General features: G+C 36.2%; 1 protein-coding gene across 2 annotated transcripts in view; it reads left to right on the top strand.

Moving 5' to 3' along the window:
* The window catches only part of slc44a5 (solute carrier family 44 member 5), a 48835-nt gene that overhangs the window by 16854 nt on the left and 17969 nt on the right, over positions 1-14012 (top strand). For both annotated transcript variants that reach the window (XM_015370363.1, XM_015370364.1), the window contains exon 2: positions 5961-6009. In XM_015370363.1, coding sequence (XP_015225849.1) covers positions 5961-6009 — 49 coding nt within the window. The remainder of the gene's footprint in view (positions 1-5960; positions 6010-14012) is intronic.

Raw genomic sequence — 14012 nt, 5'->3', positions numbered from 1 at the left:
AAATCCTCCACAATACCTTTAAGCATCATATGTGTTTAAATCCTTATTTGAATATTTTTTTAAATAACTTTATGAAGATGATTTAAAACATATTAGCATCTCTTAGCTCTATTTTCGTAGTTTTATCTGGATTTTTTAGACAGATACAATCAATTGAATGGAATTCATTCTATTCCACATTTCTTTACTGGAGCATTAAAACTGCACTCCCAGCTATTTTTAGTCTCCATTTTTCTGCCCATCTCTTTCCCTGAAAGACTGACTTTTGTGTCTGGACAAATGGCAGGGAAATTCACTTGTCAAAATTGCCTCAGCATCATTGAAAGAGCATAATCAACTTAATGTTCCAAAACCACCTTAATGGACAAGTGACCTGACAGAAGACAGCCATTGACTATGCATTGACATCCAGCTGTGAGAGTGCCAAACAGTCCCTACAGTTTCATCATAAATCAATTTCCCACATTCAAAATTGGTGATGCCAGGATTTCGAATTTGTGTTACAATTAAAGTACAGTAATGAGGCTCTGGTAAAGTATACTTTATAAATGGACAGTGATGTTAAAAAGGATGTTTGTGTGTTGTTTTTCTGTGACACTTTAAAGTTTCGAATGATCCCCACCAAAAAAAACAAAAAACAGAAAAAAACATGACTACTATAACCAAACAAAATAAAATGTCGGCTTTCAACTGGTTTCATTTATAAAGAAAAAAGATGTCCAAACCAATTTGGCACTATGTGGGGAAAAAAACTCTTCTAGGCGTGATAACATAGTTTTCAAAGCTTGGCAGTAATAACTGCTTTAGACATTTGCAGTAACTCCCAAGAAGTCTTTTGCTTTTCCATAGAGGAATTTTGACCCTTAATTGCAGAATTTAATTTTGTCACTTGGGAAAGTTTTAATACTACAGATTCAAGACTAGAAATAAGTTATTTCAATACTATCAGCCTGTGAGAGGGAGATTAACTGTTGGCTTTAATTAATTTCCTACTGGACATCCTCTAATTTTTCAGAGAGCATATTACAAATACATAGTTTTATCAATTTAGACAAGTCATACAGGTCATATAGGAGGCAAGCTAGCCTCACGTATCACACCACTGTGGTATGCTTAATATATAAAAAAGTGTGAAGACAAAAGCAAAAGCAAGGATCTGTAGAAGGGTAAATACTTTCCCACAGTAGTAGTTATAGTTTTTTTCCGATACCTTTTTTTGTTTTTATTTGGAAATGTACCTAAACATACAAAGTTGAAACATAATAAAAACAGCCCCTTTCAGGATGACCCTTTTGACCTAGGCAATGCAGAACCTCTGCAGTGTTTGAGCTATTTGCCTGACTACAATATGAAAGAGGTCTGTGTTGGACAGTGGATCTCTGGGGGACACTGAAGCTTGTGTCTGTGTGTTTTTCTTTTTCTATATATAATGGATGTGCACACATAAATACGAGATTGGAAAGGCTAGGAAGTGTGATCAGAACAAAGAAAGTGCATAGCTTGCCGTTCGATGGGTTGCTCTACTTTCATCTGTTTGTGTCCTGCAAAGGGTATTAAGATTTAAAAATGTAAATAATTTTTTTTTTTCTAATTCGAGAGCTGTTTTGGACTATAAAAATAAGTGTTTACAATTGTAAGGAATGTTTATCCAAAAAAATGGTATTGTGCTTATCTGTATTTCTTTAACTTAAACGGTTTTGTTATATCAGACTTTTTGTTTATCACAATAATGCTGTGATGTTAAAATCTTTCCTTTCAAAAGGGACACAGTTCCATTGTCCAGCACAGCATCAATAGCAGCGATTAACAGTTAGTGCAGCTAACAGTGAATCTGGCGATCACAGCACTTCATGCCTGCCAGGCTTTTTCCGAACATACTCTTATTCTGCCTGACTACAACCAGCAGCACACATTCAGTCCACTCTAAAAACGCAGACTGCACTGCAGTCCAAACAGCCATCATCTAATGCAGCGTCTGCTGGTGGCCCAGCATTGCTGATGATTTTCACCACTTGCATTAACCCCCTCCTTGCTTTTCTTTTTTTTTTGAGAACTCAGAGAAAAGTCCAACGGGTAAGTTGTCACGGTCATGAATAGGAACAGCAGCTGTGGCTGAATTTAGCTTTAGGTGTATAAGCCCATATTTGGAATGCCTTGTAATTATGAAAAGTGAAGTGATCCAAAATAGTGTGAGAGAAATAAGATGAACATGAAAACTTTTTGCTGCTTGAGATAACACTTAAATCATAGCAGGTGTCAAGTTTGCAATAAAACCTTAGTTTAGCAGTGTCCCACAGCTGCAATATTTCTTTAATGACTTCTATGAATTGTAACCTATGGACATCTGCTGCTTCTCAAAGCGGATATTATATTTATATATTATATATTATAACAGTTTCTTCCCCACTAGCATCAGACTGCTGAACTGTTGAAAAAAATCTCTAAACCATGTCACAGTCTCTGCATCACATTGATAACACCAAACCAAAAAATACTGCATATTTGCACCATATATATTAATGCACTGAAATTCCATATCAATGCGCTTTTTTTTGCACCGTGTTTTTTCTCCCACACTGTTTACGTTTAATCACTGCTGCACTTTTTATCTATACCAATGCAGGAGGGAAATTGTACATACAGTACAGTAGGTACTGCTCACCCCAGCAATTGTACTTCAGATGACCTTTGATGTCAAGTAATCCAGTAAAGTCTACTGGTCATTGAGTTCTACCATCAGCTTTGTATTAAAGGTTAAATCATTGTTTTGGCAAAATTTAGAATTTCAGCTTTAATGAAATGTAAAACTGCTGCATTTACAAGTTCAGGCTATATCAAGATTTATTTTAGTGCTTCTGTTGTGTAGTGGGTAGTCAAGGCGAGTTTATATATAGAGCACAATTCAGTACAAAGACAACTCAAAGGGATTTACATTAACTGAACAATAAAATAGAAGGAAAATAAAAACAGAATAAAAGCAAATAAAACATGATACAAGCAGGTACTAAATTAAACAGTTGGACCACACACTTTAACTAACGATACCTCAGTTATTATTTTAACTTCAACAGTCAAAGCCAGCTCTAAACAAATGGGTTTTTAACTTAGACTTAAAAGAACTCAGGCTTTTAGCAATTTTACAGTCTTCTGGGAGTTTATTCCAGATAAGTCAAGCTTTGGAACTAAATGCTGCTTCTCTTTGTTTGGTTCTAGTTCTGGTTGTATGGAGATAGGCTTGAAATAAAATACCAAAGTGGTCTAGGAGGTTGCTACACTGACAACATATCTGTTATGTATTGAGGTGCTGATCCATCAGTGATTTAATAAAATGTTTTTTTTAAGTCTGTTCTCTGAGCTACAGGGAGCCAGCATAAGGACTTCAGAACCGGCTGATGTTCTCTACTTTCTTAGTTCTAGTGAGGTCTGAAGATAATTACCTCATTTCAGTTTTTACTTTGTTGGAGAAAATTATGGCAAATACATGTATTTATCTTTCTATGCATCTAGCTAATACTCTGATGGGTTTATAGTTTCCTGGTTACTTATATTAAAAAAAAAACAGTTTAAATTTGGGAACAATCAGTTTTTAGTAGCAGCGGGAAAAGCTCACTGACCCCTGTTGACCCGTGTTAAACAACCCGGCAAGCGACCTGAGTTAAACTCACCTTCACAGGGCTTGGCATACAGTGGGAACAAGGTCGCTACCATACATGATACCATTGAGCGCATAGTACGGACGTCAACACACTGCACTAGTCGTGTCTGATCTAAAAAGCAAAAACCACTGCTTACATTTGATAAACATGGTGCAGTGCTGGTGAGAGAGGTTCGGAGGAATGATAGAAAAGAACAATAAAGAACACTTGCCCACTATGCCCTGGCTACTTTTTGTGTTGCTTTCCATTGTTTACTTTCCTTATTCCTGTTACACTGGTGACATAATGACATCATCAATGCTAACCCAGGGTGATGGCATCACCAGACAGACAGCAGTGGGCAGACAGAGGGCACGCAGCTTGCCACTGGGGGGCCAGATCCTTTTTTTGGGGATGGAGCCAAATACCTGTTAGCAGGTTGACGTCTAATCTACTTAATTAACTCTTTGATTCCAGGGAGTAAGAGGCTTTAGAGAGATTATGTGTATAAAAAAAAGATAGAAAAGTGAAACTCTATAATTTTGCTTAGGGTCATGTTAAGTCGTATCATTGTCTATTTTCTGGTGCCATATGAGTCGATAATCATCTCCCTTAGTAGTCTTGGCCACTGTACTTTTAGATATTAACATTGCACAGACTGATTTATTGATGACTATGTACAGTGTCACATATATGCATATGTATTGTTCAGCATGAATCTGTAGAACAAACCTTTCTATTCACAGAACAGAATTAGTCCAATTTAATTCAAGGCTTCTCCAGATCCAATACAAGACAGACCGCTAGAGAAGATCCTTCCTGCCAACAGCTATCGACACTGACAAGACCTGGTTAAAAAAAATAACCTAGGAGTTTCTGCAAAATTTCACTTCACTTTGGGATTAATAAAGTATTTTAGAATTGAATTAAATTTCTTACCATATTTAACAGATCACATTGGTCATTTGTCTGTTTAACTGAAACTCACTTTTTCCACTACAAAGCTAAAAGAAATAATTGTACTTGTGGTGGTGGAAGTAGCTTTTGGAAAAAAAAGTTGAATTTCTGCCTTTTAATGCCTCACTTAAAATGTGCTTTAAAGTAAGCGGAAGCAAAAAATGAACAAGGTTGCTAGTGTATTTTTTACCATGCGTTTTTCTGTTATTGCTGACTTCACTGCTGAACAGCATCCTTTAAATTTAGAGTAGCTGTTGTGTAGAGTTTCTGCTTGGCTGCAGCAATGACCCTGTTGTACTGTTGGCCCAAATATTTAAAAATTCTACCATTCATTGTTGCTGCTATAGATGCAGTCAAAGGTCGTAGAAGGTGTATGAAAGACCAGAGCCAATGCTCATCTTAACAACAGGGAGAACAACAGTGATGCAAAAAATTGTGTGTCAACCATTTTATCACTTCTCCTCATTAAAGAAATATTTTTGTACTAACATTATGTAATGCTAACATCTTTTTAAGAAACTGTTCCTACTATTACAATTATTAATGAGGTGCTTTCACAGGAAATTAAGCTCAGTTTAGCGCCATTACTGAATGGCAGATTGTAAAGTTAACTAGGATTTTTCATCAGCCAATAAAACAAAAAACAACTTTAACAACGATAAAAAGAAAAAATAAAGATTAAAGTTGTAGCTATAAATTATTGAAGCTATGTCTGTTTCACGTTTGTGTGTAATTATTGAAACAAATTAACTTTTCAGTGATTTTTAACTTGCTGCTGTATGAGGTTTTTGTTATTATTTGTTTCTTTTTGCAATACTGCTGTTTTACAAACTTGAAGATATTATACACCTTTGCAGTTAGAAATTGGACTGTTAAATTTTTTTACATTTTCAAATCAAACCTGGATTGTTTATGAATGTGTTTGGGTTTTAGGCAGATGGGGAAGTCATGATGCCTCTAAGTCTGACTCAGCTGCTCAGATGTTAGGCTCCATGTGCAATGATTGATGAGGCATCAGAAACACGTCAGAACTACTTTTGACTGCAGTTGACACTATTTGGGGACTAGGGAGAGGAAGTGATTAAGTGCTAATAAATGTGCTCTGTAGATCTAAAAGTCCACACATTCAAGACTTGAGGAGTCCAAACAGTCTGATTGATGATTACAAATGTAAATCTATGAACAAGTTACAAAGGGTTATTTATCATTTTACCAAATTATTGGGTATACTGTTGTTTTTCATTGCTCTTAAAGTGTTTAAGGGCAGCAAAACATCATAAGTTGCAGATAAATTAATGTATCTGCTTGTCTTTCAGACTGTTTCTGTGAATCTACTCCATTAATTTTTACACTGTTCCTCTCTTTCAGGTGAACCAATCAAGTTTGATCCAAACTTCAGAGGGCCTGTTCATAACAGGTATTCAGCTGCAGCTCATGTAACACATGCACACATTTCTGTAGAATGCTAATACTCAACAAAACCTTTATATCAGAAATATGTATTTACTTTGCATATTAGTAAAAAAGGAAGGTAAAACTGCATATATCAACATATTTTTTAAGTAGGCTGTTTTTTAATTTGCTCTGACCCATCAGCGTCTTGGCCCTACATACATATTGATTGTGCCAAGGGCTTGACATTAACTTTTTTTGCTCACTGGCCACTGTTGCTGGTGGCTTTCCAAAGTTACTAGCCGCTCTGCATTGTCACTAGCCAGAATGTTTTCATTATAAAATGTGTTTGATATGATCAAAGCCAACTGTGGCAAGGTAAAGTTAACTTAAACTAGATTTACAACTTTTTCAAATGTACATGGCTGTTGTAAACACTCCTCAAACTACATAAAAAGTTTAACAGTACTGGGCATTGTCAAGTATGCAGCTCTGATCAGGTGTTGAAGACATGCAGTGTAGAATATGATAGAATGTGTTGGGTTTTTTGTTGTTTTAAATCATTATGATAAATAAAACAACTATTTTGTAAGTCTAGAAATATTCCTTTATATTTGAGACTGATCTCATTGCATTATAGGTATTTTTCCATAATGCACAATTTAAAATACTTTTTGGGTTTTATTATGCAATATTCTTTATGATTTAGTGTCTTTTATTTTAATGCCAGTTTAGTCAGAGAGTTATTAATAGTCCTGTTGTTGCTCTGCAACCTTCAACATGGCTGGTTGGTGTAACAGAGCATACTTTGATGCTGTTCTGACCCACAGGCTTTTTTTAATGAGAACAGGGAATGGAATAACTCAGTGGTTGTCTTTTTTTAAGTCAGTCCAAAAGCCTAAATATGGTAACCTGGGCAGTCATCTAAAGGCCATAGTGATGTTGCAAATTTTTGCAATCTTGAACATACAAAGTAATAAAAAAAACTGGTTAATCCTGTCTCTAAGTTTACACTAAACATAAATCTAATTCTGCTTTTTATCCCTATAAGTGTGACAGCTTTCATCACAGAGCTTTGTATTTGTTAAGACTACTGCACAGTTGAACAGCTGCCCCTCACGGATTTATTTTAATCATGTAAAATATCCTTGATTCCTATATCTTTCCTTTTTTTCTCAACAATTTTTGAAAACACTGGGACAATCTGGCTGATTCATACCCTGGCTCCCCCACTAAAAACCTGCCATCTGTGTCACCTTGGCTCCCGCAGAAAAGCAGCATTTTACATACAACAGCAGCTCCAAAGATTGTCACTACACTACTGACACTTTGAGTATTTATACATTTATTTATATTTTTTAGTTTTAACAGAATTTCTTACCAGCAGGATGGTCACATAAGACAAAGCTTTGTAAATGTCTGTGCAAGTGAGCCAATCTAAAGTTCGAGAGATGCTTCAATATTCCTTAGATATGAGAGCAAAGCAGAATTGTTGTACTCTGCTCTCTTTATCATCTTCCCTTCAGCGTTGACCTTTAGATGCTTCAAAGGTGACTTTGTTTTGACACTCTGGTGCTGTGCTTGCATTTTTCCTTAAAAATGCAAGCCTTTCTAAATGTGGAGTTGAAAAAGACAAGGGATCCAAAATAACTTTGAGGAGGAAAAGGAAGAGAGCAAAGGCAGTTTCAGCTGGGATGCTTGTAGATTTCAGCCATGTGATTTACCTTGGAAGATGCAGAATGATATTTTAACTGTTTAACATCTGAAGGTTAAAGAGATATTTAAGACTAGAAAGACTGAATTCACCATGGAAACCAAACATCTATTTTTAAATAAAATCAAGTGACACTCTGCATCCCTACCTTTGTTATTAGATTACCAATTACCTAAAACTCTTTGGTGATAGTGGAAGCAAGTTGTTATTATTTACCTTATGTTAAGTAGGTAGCAGTGCCCAATATAGATGCCACTTTTAATTTTATTCATAGATTTCAGTTGTACTTCACATATAAGATGGTTTGTACCTCAAAATAGATCACCCTTTTTACTTTTGCATCAACATGCTATGTTTAATCATGTTATCATGGCAACTTTCATATGAGAATTTAGAAATCAAAATGCTGTTAAGATCTAAAAAAGTCATCACAAATCATTGTAGTAAAATGTTCAAAAGGCACTCTTAATATGATAAATTATGGTGTTTACTATTTATAGGTAAATTAATCAATAGCTAAATGGAAAAGGAATATTTTTAACCATCTTTCAACTCTTTGCTATTTGGTGCCAAATATGGTTCCTGTATATTTTACATGTGCTGTGTTGTTTTACTCTTAGCCTTCTGGACGAAAACTATTATTAGTCTTAGTCACATTTTAGTCATAACCATATGTGATAGTTTTAGTCGGTTGTAGTTGACTAAAACGTAAAAAGGTTTTAGTCAGTTTTCCGTTCAAAAAAACAGTTAACCATTACAATTTCAAATACCAACCAGATTCTTTAACAGACTGACAGCTCTTGCTGAGATACTATTATTGCTGGATATAGAATGCTGTCATGCAGTTCATCATTGCTGTTGGGGAGAAAACTTTGATTTATAGAATTCAAATTAACTTTTTTTATGAATTAATGCCCTATTAAATAGGGCATTAAATAGCAGATCTAGCTCAACATATCCTATTGGTTAATAAACTTTGGTTTAGACAGGCAAGATAACAAAATGTACAATAAAGAAATGGTTTTATACATACAAGGTTTCCATCCCAAAGCAAACACTTCCTGGTCTACTATGAATTATGCATTACACACAGATCAATAAAATCTTCAATGCTCCAAAAAAGCAAAGAACAAAAACATTCTTCTTTCTACTTCTGCAATTTTGGCTTTATTTCTGAGAATTTACCACTCTGTTACTGCTGCTCAAGGCTCAAAGTAGATTTAAATTAACATTTTGATATAAAAAAAAATACAGAGAACTTATAATTGAATGGAAGCGGAGAGCAGTCGTTCTCGACTTTTTTTTCCCCCTTTGCCTTCTCGAGAATGACATAATTATCTTGCTATCAATGTTAAACCATTAATTGTTTTCTCTAGATAATGAATGTTTTCTCTACATAATGAATGAGGCTGGCCAACAGCCCTGGATTTCCTGTCCATCCATGCCTGCGGTGCCCATATAGTTGTGCAGTCGCGGTACCGCATGTGCGCAAATAAGCATTTTTTTAAGTTTCCTTTTTATTTTCACTCATTGTCAGGTCATGTTGGATGATGGGATTGCATGGAATACAGTACAGTAGAAACATATATAACTGCTTTTTTCAATGAAAATCTTTAATCTGGACTCATTTTGGGGGATAATGCACCTGTTACAGGTGTAACACCTGGGCTGTTCAGAAAACACTAGGCGCTAAGGCTCCTAGTGCAAGCAAATCATCAAACCATCAATGCTGTCTCGTTACCTAAAAGTTAAACCCAGGATTATTTACAGAATTACACATAGGTTGCCATGACGTATACTTATAAATCCTCCCCCACTGTTGTGGTATTGAAGAATGTATTCAGTTTTAACACACGCCAATTATCTAGTTATCACAAAAAACGGCTTTTGTTGTCTTTAGATAACAAGGAAATTAACTTGTTTTCTTGAGAAAACCACCGTGAAAAAGTATTGAAGGGACACGACTACTCTCAGCTTCTGTATAATTGCCTTGTAATGCCATGACAATCCAGACCTAAACTGAATGGATATGCTAACTAAAATGTTGAAATATTTAAAAGAAACACAGAAAATGTTTTAATGACAATACAAGGAAACAATTACATCGTATTTAAATAGATAGAAACAAGAAGAAGGAGAGAGAAATATTCAAAGATCTAGACACCTTTTCTTTTGGCTCTTTATCCAAAAATAAACAGTATACAATTAAATATTTGGTTTGGATATAATTTAGGGATACCTTTTAGTAGAAATTAAAGAATGTTTAGTATCTGGAGTGAGCTGGAAGAAATAAAATCTTCATAGTTAGACAAAGGGATTTTTACGCTTGGCAGAGGATGATCAGCCACATAGTTTATTAAGTAGCAAGAGTAGGAAGAGCCATATTGCTTAGAGCGAACCATTAGTGTGGAGGGAGAGAAGCGCAGACGCTGAGCTACACGCGCGCAAAGACGCATTTCTGCACAAGCACAGCTGGAAGAACACTTTGTTAGAGCTCAGCACGCAGTACCGGTGTTCTGTCAGACACCCGGACCATTCTGCATCATATACACCCCGCCGCTGCTGCCGTGATTTGTCTTTGGTCATGGAGAACAAGCACCGTTGCACGGCAGGTGGGCTGCTTGTTCAAACAGGACGCAGCAGCACGGCTGATACTGCTTAGCAGATTACAGCACAATGATGCATTTTAAATGTCTGACCCACAACCCACTAATTTTTATTTAGTCTTGTCTCGTTGACTAAAACTCACACCCATAACTCTGAAGTTTTTGTCAACAAAGATCCATGATTAGCTCGTCAGTATTAGTAATCATCATGAAAAAAAGGAGTGTCAGCGAAATAATTTTGTTATCCTCATTGTTGATGAAAACAACACTGCTGCTAACGCAATATATATTTAACTACTTTTTTTGTTATCTCGTTGCTGGTGTAGGTTAGGTTTGTAATTTGATATCAGTATACTTATGTGGCCTGGTCTTTAAAGATTCAAAATAAGTGGTGCTAAACTACACAAATATTTTTAGTATTTGCATTAAGTGGGCGGAGATCAACCAAGATTGATGCTCAAACCAGTTTGGTTCCATCCATTGAAATTATCAGATTGTGTATTCTACAAGCAGTGTGAGAGTAGCCATAAAAGAACGATGAGATTCTAAGCCATGTTAGTAACTGGAGATAATAATGATAATTAAACAAATAATAATGGTAATACAAAATTATAACATATAATGCTGAGGGAATAGGTTGCCGTTGCTACAAACAAAAGTTAAAAAAGATGAAAATAACCAAAGTTAAAGTTGTTATTGTCTGCTGATTGAAATTAGAGCAGATTACACTCTAAACAGCTGGATTTATCTCCACCAGTTCCTCTCAACAGCAGCTTGACCTGATATGTTGCAAAGCAAGGTAGGCACTTTGAATACTAATATACACTGCTAATAATGAATCTCTCTAACATAGCACAATAGATGTAAGAGAGAATGTGATGGAAGAGCAGTGCATTTAAGTAAAAGATGACAAAACAAATCAAGAGGTTGAATTCAAAGAAGTGGTTTGAAGAGGACTTGTGGGGCTGTATAAAGATCGAAGGTGTGCAGGTGCACATATACATTTGATGCCAAAGTAGCAACAGAAACCCCATGAGAGATAAATTATTCGTTGTGCTTTTTTTTTTCTCTTTGCCTCAATACTGGAGCATTATTGTGCCAGAATAAATCCATTACAACTGCATGACAAGAGTTTGTGTAAAAATATTTGTTTAAGACTAAACTTCCCCCACTTGAAGGTGTGAATTTTGTCACTGTAACCCTTCCTTGGACAAATTCCTGGATCAGCAGTGTGAATGCACCATAGTCGGTATCGGTAGCTGTTGAGGAAATCAGATAGGAGAGACTGCAGTATTGAAACAGACCTATGAAACAGCAAAAGCCTCATCTGAAAATAGTTGGATTGCTTTTTGGTTGCTATTAACTGGTCACAACATATGAATTAAATCCAGATATAATAGAGTTGATCTTAGAGATATATCATTTACATAGGAAAATAAGGAATTAGAAGCATTGAACACAACGTTTTTTTTTTTTTTTTCACCAGTGTTAAACCACAACATGTGGTTTAACACTGTCTACTGTGTTTTCCTTTTAGCGTTAATGAACATGCAAACAACTATCACTCTCAAACTACTTTGATTGGAACCCCCCCCCACACACACACACACACACACACACACACACACACACACACACACACTCACATATATATATATAAATATACATATATACATACTACCGTTCAAACGTTTGGGGTCACCCAAACAATTTTGTGTTTTCCTGAGAAGTCACACTTATTCACCAGCGTACACTGTGAAATGAATAGAAAATAGAGGCAAGACATTGACAAGGTTAGGAATAATGATTTGTATTTGAAATAAGATTTTTCTTACATCAAACTTTGCTTTCGTCAAAGAATCCTCCATTTGCAGCAATTACACCATTGCAGACCTTTGGCATTCTAGCTGTTAATTTGCTGAGGTAATCTGGAGAAATAGCACCCCACGCTTCCAGAAGCAGCTCCCACAAGTTGGATTTGGTTGGATGGGCACTTCTTGCGTACCATATGGTCACGCTGCTCCCGCAAACAGCTCAAGGGCGTTTGGATCTGGTGACTGCGCTGGCCAATCCATTACCGATAGAATACCAGCTGCCTGCTTCTGCTCTAAATAGTTGTTTGGAGTTGTGTTTAGGGTCATTGTCCTGTTGTAGGATGAAATTGGCTCCAATCAAGCACTGTCCACTGGGTATGGCATGGCGTTGTAAAATGGAGTGATAGCCTTCCTTATTCAGAATCCCTTTTACCCTGTACAAATCTCCCACCTTCCAAGCACCAAAGCAACCCCCGACCATCACATTACCTCCACCATGCTTAACAGATGGCGTCAGGTATTCCTCCAGCATCTTTTCATTTGTTCTGCGTCTCACAAACATTCTTCTTTGTGATCCAAACACCTCAAACTTGGATTCATCCGTCCACAACACTTTTTTCCAGTCTTCCTCTGTCCAATGTCTGTGTTCTTTTGCCCATCTTAATCTTTTTATATTATTGGCCAGTCTGAGATATGGCTTTTTCTTAGCCACTCTGCCCTGAAGCCCAGATTCCCGCAGCCGCCTCTTTACTGTAGATGTTGACACTGGTGTTTTGCGGGTAATATTTAATGAAGATGCCAGTTGGGGACCTGTGAGGTGTCTGTTTCTCAAACTAGAGACTCTAATGTACTTATCTTCTTGCTCAGTTAGAGCCTGTTTGTGCTGTCCTCTGAAGGGAGTAGTACACACCGTTGTAGGAAATCTTCAATTTCTTAGCAGTTTCTTGCATGGAATAGCCTTTATTTCTAAGAACAAGAATAGACTATCGAGTTTCAGATGAAAGTTCTCTTTTTCTGGCCATTTTGAGCATTTAAACTCAATCTGCTCAAAGGAAGGTCAGTTTTGTAGCTTCTGTAACGAGCTTAACTATTTTCAGATGTGTGAACATGATTGCACAAGGGTTTTCTAATCATCAATTAGCCTTCTGAGCCAATGAGCAAACACATTGTACCATTAGAACACTGGAGTGATAGTTGCTGGAAATGGGCCTCTATACACCTATGTAGATATTGCACCAAAAACCAGACATTTGCAGCTAGAATAGTCATTTTCCACATTAGCAATGTATAGTGTGTATTTCTTTAAAGTTAAGACTAGTTTAAAGTTATCTTCATTGAAAAGTACATTGCTTTTCCTTCAAAAATAAGGACATTTCAATGTGACCCCAAACATTTGAACGATAGTGTATGTATGTATATTTATATATATATATATATATATATATATATATATAAATCACTTCACTTGTCTCTAAACTCAGCAAACTTTTTTTGAGGTTCAACCAAATAGTCATCCTGCAATATTGTGACATCTTTTAGTTTAGTCCTCCATTGACCTTGGCTGGAGGAGTGGAAAGTCTGAAGTTAATTTCCCAAGCAGGTAGCACCCTGAAAGGGGTTTGAATTGTCCTTTGCTTCAATCGTTCTGCTTGACACAGGGGCCTGGACTTGTCTTCTTTCATGGATGGGTGTAGTGCTTTTAAAAATCTGAATAGCTTCAAAATTAGCTAGATGGAAAACTTCATCATGCAGAAAGAAGGGGGAGACCACTTGTTATGCAGCAAGCTCTCAAAATGGAAAAGAAAGACTAGAGGATCTCCCTTTTATATACAGATATAGATAGATAGATAGATAGATAGATAGATAGATAGATAGATAGATAGATAGATAGATA

The sequence above is a fragment of the Cyprinodon variegatus genome, unplaced genomic scaffold, assembly GCF_000732505.1.
Source record: "Cyprinodon variegatus isolate N-32 unplaced genomic scaffold, C_variegatus-1.0 Scaffold45, whole genome shotgun sequence".
NCBI lineage: Eukaryota > Metazoa > Chordata > Actinopteri > Cyprinodontiformes > Cyprinodontidae > Cyprinodon > Cyprinodon variegatus.
This window is presented reverse-complemented; position numbering and strand designations above follow the sequence as displayed.